The 7,355-nt window shown below is 55.7% G+C and overlaps 1 protein-coding gene across 1 annotated transcript in view; it reads right to left on the bottom strand.

Moving 5' to 3' along the window:
• Positions 1–328: 328 nt before the first annotated feature.
• The window catches only part of LOC104625925 (gamma-secretase subunit Aph-1b-like), a gene marked incomplete at its 5' end in the record, with an annotated part of 7,636 nt that continues 609 nt past the window's right edge, over positions 329–7,355 (bottom strand). The window contains 6 exons of the mRNA XM_010293694.1: positions 329–366; positions 596–719; positions 988–1,115; positions 1,470–1,592; positions 1,756–1,829; positions 3,283–3,453. Coding sequence (XP_010291996.1) covers positions 329–366; positions 596–719; positions 988–1,115; positions 1,470–1,592; positions 1,756–1,829; positions 3,283–3,453 — 658 coding nt within the window. The remainder of the gene's footprint in view (positions 367–595; positions 720–987; positions 1,116–1,469; positions 1,593–1,755; positions 1,830–3,282; positions 3,454–7,355) is intronic.

Here is a 7,355-nt window from a genome sequence, read left to right on the forward strand (position 1 = left end):
AGGACTGGCTGGGGTCCACCAGTCCAGGAGAAAAGATATTGCAGAGAAGGTGACAGCTGCTTTTGCCACCAGGGTGGAAGGGGAGGGCAGGGGTGGCTGGGGACAGGAACATCCCACCCCAGGGGGCCTCAGGATCCTGGCTGAGGACTGGCTTCGCTCCATAGACCTGCAGGAACCAAGAGGAGAGTGGGTCAGTTTTCACCAGACTCAACCCACCACCAGTCCAGGAGAAAAGATATTGCAGAGAAGGTGACAGCTGCTTTTGCCACCAGGGTGGAAGGGGAGGGCAGGGGTGGCTGGGGACAGGAACATCCCACCCCAGGGGGCCTCAGGATCCTGGCTGAGGACTGGCTTCGCTCCATAGACCTGCAGGAACCAAGAGGAGAGTGGGTCAGTTTTCACCAGACTCAACCCATCTACTTACTTCCCCCAGGAGAGACAAAACCTGACCATGGCCCTGAAATCCAGCTTTTCTTCCAGTCTGGCAGCCAAGGGGATCACACGCTTGTTCCAGCCTTGGGGACACCCACTCCCCATCCCAGTACCAGTTCTGGTACCCAGAAGGACTGCCCCCCCTTTATGGAGCAGGACTTACAGAGCAGAAAGCGTCGCAGGTTCTGGGCAGATCCCCCCGAGAGTAGGTAAGCCCAGGCAGCAGCAGCGGCCATCAGCAGGTAGGAGGGCACCAGGCTACCCACATACAGGGGGTTGCAAAATGTCTGGGGAAAGAGGTGGGAGAGGAGAGAGGTGAGCAGGCAGGAGAGGACAGGGACAGGATGGGGGGCAGCATCTCCACCTTGATGAGCGGAGCAAGACAGAGGCCACCAGCTCCAGGATTCAGTTTGTGATGGGCCAGCTGCAAGCCCCCCAAACCCAACTGCTTCACTAGTGCCAAAGGCTGTTCCTCCCCTGGCACGGGGACCAGCACACACCACAGCTGTCCCCAAACATAGGTCCCAGCGCAGAGCTCTTCTCCCAGATACTCACCGACCCCGAGACAGCGAGGTGCATGACAACGACTGCTGTGATCTCCCACCAGCGCCGGTGCTCACAGCCATGGAAGAAGAGGATCCCCCAGAAGGTGTGAAGAAAAATCAGCACCATGGTCATAAAAGCTGTAGAGAGTGGTAGAGGGGTGTCACCAGGGAACACCCATCCTGACCTGGCCTGCAGGCTTGGGGAGGGATGGAAAGGAGATAGGAAAAGGGAGTAGGGGCACTGCTGGGCTGAACTGGCAGGTCCTAGGGCAGACCCCAAGTGTGGGAGGGATGGGGTAGAGGAGCAGGGAGGGTCACAGGAGACAGAAAGAAGGGTTTGGCACAAGGAGATGTGACAGGGGACTGTAAGGTGCTCAGATTGATAGAGGGTGCAGCATGGAGGGGACAGCATGGAGTGGAGACTCCAGCCTCCACAGGTCTGCCACCTCTGTGGTGGGGCAAAGACGTGAGCAAAGGGTGCCAGTCGCTCACCTGAGGTCAGGAAGTAGAGCTGCGAGTCCCCGTGGATGCCCACGGTGCCAGGCCCTAAGGCATCTGCCAGGAGATTGATCATGGAGAAGGCGCCGCTCATGAGCCCAAAGCCCACACCAGCCACTGCCGGGACAGGGACACTGTCAGATCCAGAGCCTCCCAGGGCCACCCCAGGTACCTCCCAGCCAGCTTCGGTGCAAGAAACCTCCCCAAGCACCACGCTCAGCCCTGCCTGGGCTCACCCCTGTCCCTGCAGTCAGGGTGCCCCGCTCTGCGTGGCACTCACCATACGCCATTTGCTCGATGGAAATGGGGGAGCAGCCGTCCTCGCTGAGGGCCACCAGCCCCTCGATGGCCTTCCTGTGGGGTGAGAGCATGCTGGAGCTCAGCACAGCCCAACCACCTCCCGAGCCATGGTGCAGCACCAGGATGGAGCAGATGGGACTGGGGTCTCACTCTGCACCATCCCACCCTCCTAGTAATCTCCTCATCACCGAGCTGCAGCACCCACCATGGAGAGCATCTGTGTGACTGCCCTGAACCACTAGACAAACCATGCATGTGACAACCACACGAAGCCACACAGAAAGATTCTCCACAGAGGAATGTAAGTGCCAGCCAGCCCCACAAAAGCAGGGCTGGGGTGAGCAGGACATCGGGTGCAAAGCAAGCAGCCACCCCTGCATGGAAAACAGCCCCAGTGCAGGAATGGGAGGGACATGCTGAGGGGGTGTACCTGATCTCCCCTGATCTCCGCATTTACACGCCTAGAAGATGTTGAAAAAAATGGAGGGGGTGCAGGGAAGAGCTCAAAGAGCTAGAAAAATTCTGAGGGGAGAGAAACTGGGAGAGGTAGGCTTCATAATTCTTATCAGCTCAGCCTGGGGAGGACAGCAGCACCTGCAACCGGAGATCCGCAGGGCAAATGAAATGCAGTGGTTTGCATTCGAGGCTGCTCCATGGAGCTCTGCTACCCTCTGGCTGCCTGCCTCCAGCAGCGCCTTGCCGCAGGGCACGGTGCCAGCCTGCGTACCCAGCCCCCTGGCCTTCCCCCAGCCCCTCGCCAGACCCCAGCATTGCCTCCCCCTGTCTGCCTGCCCAGCCCCAGCGCAGCGTCCGTCCGTCCAAACGCAGGACAGGGTGCAGTGCGTGCTCACGCGGTAGGCAGCACAAGCCTCTGTGCTCTGGACTGCTGGTGCCAGGGAGGCCAGGAGCTGCTGGGGCTGTGCCAACACTTTGCCCTGGGCTGGCCAGGGCACCGAGCACAGGGCTGGCGGTGATGTGCGGCCCACAGAGCCCCAAAACCACCTTCAGGCTGTCCCGGCTCACACAAAACCCTCCCTTAACAAAGGAACAAGACTTGCAGGAGGCAAGGGCAGATCCCTAACCCTCCTCTGTTCCCCCACGCAGCAAAGCAGACATTTTCCAGTGCCCAGTGTCCCCACAGAGTCCCCCCAACCTGCAGGAGCACTGCTGGTGACAGTTGCCAGGGCAGAGAGGATGTGACACATCCTGCAGCAGGCCAAACCCATAGCCTACCTGTCCCAAACTCAGAGAGACACTACTAGCCACCTCAGCCCTGGGTCCTCCAGACTTTGGGGCTGCTCTGCTCCACCACCTGAGACCCACTCAAGGTCAACACACCAACACAGGTACCACCTGTGCACTCCCAGCGAGAACCAAGGTGTCTTGGTGCCATGGTAGGCATTCTCCCCCGCCCAGGAATTCCCAACTGAAATCTGGCACCCACCACAGCCAGGAGGATGGCAGGACCTCCATGGTAGCACGGGAGCAGGGTGGGAGATGCCCTTACCTGAGTAGCTTGTAGTAGAGGAAGCGGAAGGCCTCTTGCAGCAGCACAGAGAACATGACCCCAAATATCAAGAGCCCCTTCTGCAACGGCTGATCCCGGGGGTCGCTGGCTTTAACTGCAATAAACCAGATGAGGGAGGAGAGCAGCAGCGACACCAGCCAGAAGAAAGCCCTGCAAGAGAGAGCACCTGCTGGCACCAGTGCTGTGCTGGGACCAGTGCCAGTACCGCTGCCATGCCTGTGCCCATCGGCACTACACCTGCACCCCTCTGTGTTGTTACTGTCACTGGCAGCTGTGCCCCAGCTTTCCCCACTCTCCTACCAGTACCAATGCCGTTCTGGTACCAGTGTTGGGCAGGTGGTGCCCATACGGGTACTGCTGGCTGTGCCTGCACTCCTCCTCTGCTAGTAACCAGAACTGGCACCAGTGCCCCCATTGTGCCTACATCAGCACCAGTACCAGCACCAGGCTCATATCCACACCAGTACCTGTCCCAGTACCATAGCCTACTGACCCCACAGTGTACCAGGACCCCTGCTGCATGCATACACCAGTACCACTACCAACCCTGCACTGCTACAGGTGCTTCAGAAGGAAGAGAGGCGGTTGCTGCTCAGGGAGGAGGAAGAACTCATAAAAGAGGCGATAACCCCTCAGTCCCTATCCCCGAGTGAGCTGTGAGATATGCGAAAGGATATTCCCTACCATATAATGTCATGCCCAGTGTATACAACTGCTGCTAGGGGACAGGCTACCAATCATCGGGTGGTGAGCAAATCTTGCACTGTGCATCACTTGATTTTGTATATTCCCTTATCAATGTTGTTATTATTATTGTTATTATTGTTACTATTTTTATTTCCCTTCATGTCCTATGAAACTACAAGCACTGGAACGAGTGCCCTCTCATGCCCAAACTGGTAGCAGCACCGGATATGGTACCAGCATCCTGTCATACCTATAGTGTACCAGCACTGGCAATGGTAGCTGTTAATACTGTCACACTCGTACTGGTACCAGTACTAGCACTGGTAATAGACGCCATGTAACACTCATACTAGTACCACTATCAGCACTGGTGCCAGTGCCCCTGTCACACCAATAACTGGCACCAATACAAGCACTTGTACCAGTGCCCTCTCACACCCAAACTGGTACCTGTACTGGCACAGGTATCAGTGCCATGTAACACCCATACTGGTAGCAGCACTGGGTATGGTACCAGTGCCCCTGTCATACTCATACTGGCACCAGTACTGACACTAGTACCTACAACACTGTCACACCCATACTGGCACTAGTACCAGCACTGGAAGCAGTGCCCCTGTCACCATCAAAATTATACCAGCACCATCACTCATACCAGTTCCCCTGTCACACCCATATTTCCACCAGTACCGACACTGATACCAGTGCCCCTGTCAAACTCATAATGGCACCAGTATCAGCACTGGTACCACTGCCCTATCACACACATACTGGTACCAGTGTGGGCACTGTTAGCAGTGCCTCTGTCATACCCTTACTGGCAAGAGTACCAGCACAGGTATCAGAGCCCCTGTCACAACTATAATGGCAGTGGTATCAGCTCCCCTGTCACTCCCATACTGCTACCAGTACCAGCACTGGTACCAGCGTCCCTGTCATACCCATATTGTCACAAGTACCTGCACTGGTAGCAGTGCTCCTGTCACGCCCATGCTGGTACCAGTACCAGCACTGGCACCAGCACCACTCGCACATCCATACTGGTACCAATACTGCCACTGGTACCACCACCAGCAGTGGTACCAGTGCCTCTGTCACACCCATACTGGTGCCAGTTTCAGCACCGGTACCACTGCCTCTCTCACAACCCATACTGGCATCTGTACCAGCACTGGTACCAACTTCCCAGTCACACAAATACTAGTACAAGCAACAGCACTGGTACCAGCACCCTGTCACACCTATACTTCTACCAGTACCATCACTACTGCTGGTTCTCCTGTGACAACCACACTGGTGCCAGTACTGACACTGGTACCAGTGCCGATGTCACACCCATATTGATAGCTGTACAGGTACTGGTACCAGTGCCCTGACAGGCCCATGCTGGTACCTGTACCATCACCGGTACCAGTGCCCTTGTCACACTCATACTGGTATTGGCACCAGCACTTGTACTAGTGCCCCTGGCACACTCTCATTTTCACCACAACAGGCACTGGTACCAGTGCCACTGTCACACCCATATTGATTGGCACCAGTAGCGGCACCGCTACCAGTGCCCTACAACACTCATATCAGCACCAGAACTGGTAGCAGTGCCCTCTCTCACCCATAGTGGTACCAGTACTGGCACAGATAGCAGTCCCCCTGTCACACCAATGTTGTTACCACTAAGAACACTGGTACCAGCACCCCTTTGTCAGACCCACACTGGTACAAGTACAGGCACCAGTGCAAGTGCCTCTGTCACACCCATACTGTCACCAGTACCGGCATTGGAACTAGCACCCCAGACACTCTCATAATGCTACAATTACTGTCACTCGTACTGCTTCCCCTGTCACAGCCATACTGGCACCAGTACAGACAGTGAGACCAGTGGCTCCCCTGCCATAATGGCACCAGTACCAGTACTGCTACTAGTGCCCCTGTCACGCCCACACTGCTACCAGTATCAGCACTGGTAGCAGTGCCCAAGTCACACCAGCACCAGGACTGGTATCAATGTCCCTGTCGCACTCATACTGGTACCAGCACCAGCACTTCTACCAGTGCCCCTGTCACACTCATTATATCACCACTACAGGCACTAGTACCATCACCTCTGTCACGCCCATACTGGCATCGGTACCAGCACAGATACCAATACCCCTGTGACTCTCATAATGGCACCAGCACCAGGAATGGTACCAGTGCCCTGTCCCACCTGTACTGCTACCAGTACCAGCACTGATATCAGTGCCGTGTTATGCCCATACTGGAACCAATACTGGCACTGGCAGCAGCAACTGTGTCACTTCCATACTGCTACCAGTACCGGTACTAATACCAGTGCGCCTGTCACAATCATACTGGTACTGGCACCGGCATCACTGTTCCTGTCACACACATATTGTCACAAGTACCAGTAACCCTGTCACTCACATGTTGTTACCAGCACTGGCACTTGTATCAGCACCCCTGTCAAAATCACACTGGTACCAGCAGAGGCACTAGTATCAGTGCCCCTGTCACACCCATACTGGTGCCATTACTGGTACCCGTACCAACGCCCATGTCACACTCACACTGTCACCACTACTGGCACTGGTACCAGAGCCCCAGTCAGGATCATAATGCTACCAGCACCATCACTGGTTCCTCTGTCACACCCACACTAGCTGTAGTATCTACACTAATGCCAGTGCCCTGTCACACTGGTAACGGCACTTCTCACATCCATAGTGGTACGAGCACCAGCACTGGTACCACTGCCTCTGTCAGACCTATCTTGGCACCAGTATTGGTATCAGTCCCATGTCCCACCCATACTCCAACCAGTACCGGCACTAGTACCAGTACGGCTGTCACAATCATTCTGGCACCGGCACTGGTACTGGCACTGGTACCACCGCTGCTCTCATACTCATAATAACACCCTTACTGGCATTGGTACCAGTGCCACTGTTCACACCCATACTGGTACAAGTACAAGCACTAGTAGTAGTTCTGCTACCACACCCATACTGGTGCCAGTATGGACACTGGTACCAGTGCCTCTGTCACACTGATATTGGCACCCGTTACCAACACTGGTAGCGTTTCCCCTGTCACACTCATAATAGCACCAGTATTGGCACTGGTACTAGTGCCCTGTCACACCCATACTGCTACCATCACTGTCATCTGTGTCTCTGTCACACTCATATTGTCACCTGTACTGGCACTGGTAACAGCAACCCATTACGCACATAACATCACCTTTGCTGGTACTCGTACCAGCACCCCTGTGAAACCCATACTGCTACCAGTACCAGCACTGGTACCAGCACCACATCACACACATAACGGTACCTCTGCCGGCACTGGTACCCGTGGCCCGT

The sequence above is a fragment of the Phaethon lepturus genome, unplaced genomic scaffold (genome assembly GCF_000687285.1).
Source record: "Phaethon lepturus isolate BGI_N335 unplaced genomic scaffold, ASM68728v1 scaffold40208, whole genome shotgun sequence".
Lineage (NCBI taxonomy): Eukaryota > Metazoa > Chordata > Aves > Phaethontiformes > Phaethontidae > Phaethon > Phaethon lepturus.